The 760-nt window shown below is 30.0% G+C and overlaps 1 protein-coding gene across 1 annotated transcript in view; it reads left to right on the top strand.

The window, feature by feature from the left end:
• Nucleotides 1–395: 395 nt before the first annotated feature.
• Nucleotides 396–760, top strand: part of LOC117181586 (trypsin-4-like) — a 13,886-nt gene continuing 13,521 nt past the window's right edge. The window contains exon 1 of the mRNA XM_033374429.1: nt 396–484. Within this exon, the coding sequence (XP_033230320.1) occupies nt 436–484 (49 nt within the window). The 5' untranslated portion in view covers nt 396–435. The remainder of the gene's footprint in view (nt 485–760) is intronic.

The raw sequence follows: 760 nt of genomic DNA on the forward strand, positions 1-760 counted from the left end.
AAATAATTATAATATCCAATTGTAAATAAGCGAAAATCATGCCGCGTTAGATCTCAACCTTTCAGAATTATTTTTTGTCCTAGTTACTGTGTTTCTAAAAGTATAAGACAAGAACAATTATCTAATTGTTGGACTAAAATCTATTTTAATTTTTTGAATGATTTAGTGCTAGGGACGAACTGATTTTGAAAACCGCAGACTGCAGAGATGTCATTGAATTATAATCGACAGGAGCAATCTTTACTGCCGAAAACCGATAGAATTTGATAAAAATTATTTTACTGATCGTAAAACAAAACTGACCTCTTACGTAAACCGATTGTCAATGACATTAATGGGGCAAGGTATAAATTGCTTAAACGCAAAAGACAGAGTGCATATCTTAAAAATTCTTTTCAAAGTTTCACTTCAGTTGTTTTCATTCCTCTATAGAAAATGAACACTAATATTTTAATTATTCTAACTCTTGTTGTTACAACGAATGGTAAGTCTTCCTATATAATAATTTAGTTTTTAAATGGACGTTTCCTCAGTTTTCTTTAAGAGTAGATATTGAATTCCGATTGATTTTCATTTTCTGTAAAATTTAAATTTTTCACAATCTTCACCCTATTCCCCACTCTCCTTCTCTTTTCAACAAATTTCCCCTATTTCTGGATTAATAGAACCCAATCAGAAAATCGAAAAATTTTTGGTTTGAATTCACCTTTTTAGATTCTCATCAGAGAAGGTATTAAAGATTTGTGTAAAATTTCACCCC

This window comes from Belonocnema kinseyi, chromosome 10 (genome assembly GCF_010883055.1).
Source record: "Belonocnema kinseyi isolate 2016_QV_RU_SX_M_011 chromosome 10, B_treatae_v1, whole genome shotgun sequence".
NCBI lineage: Eukaryota > Metazoa > Arthropoda > Insecta > Hymenoptera > Cynipidae > Belonocnema > Belonocnema kinseyi.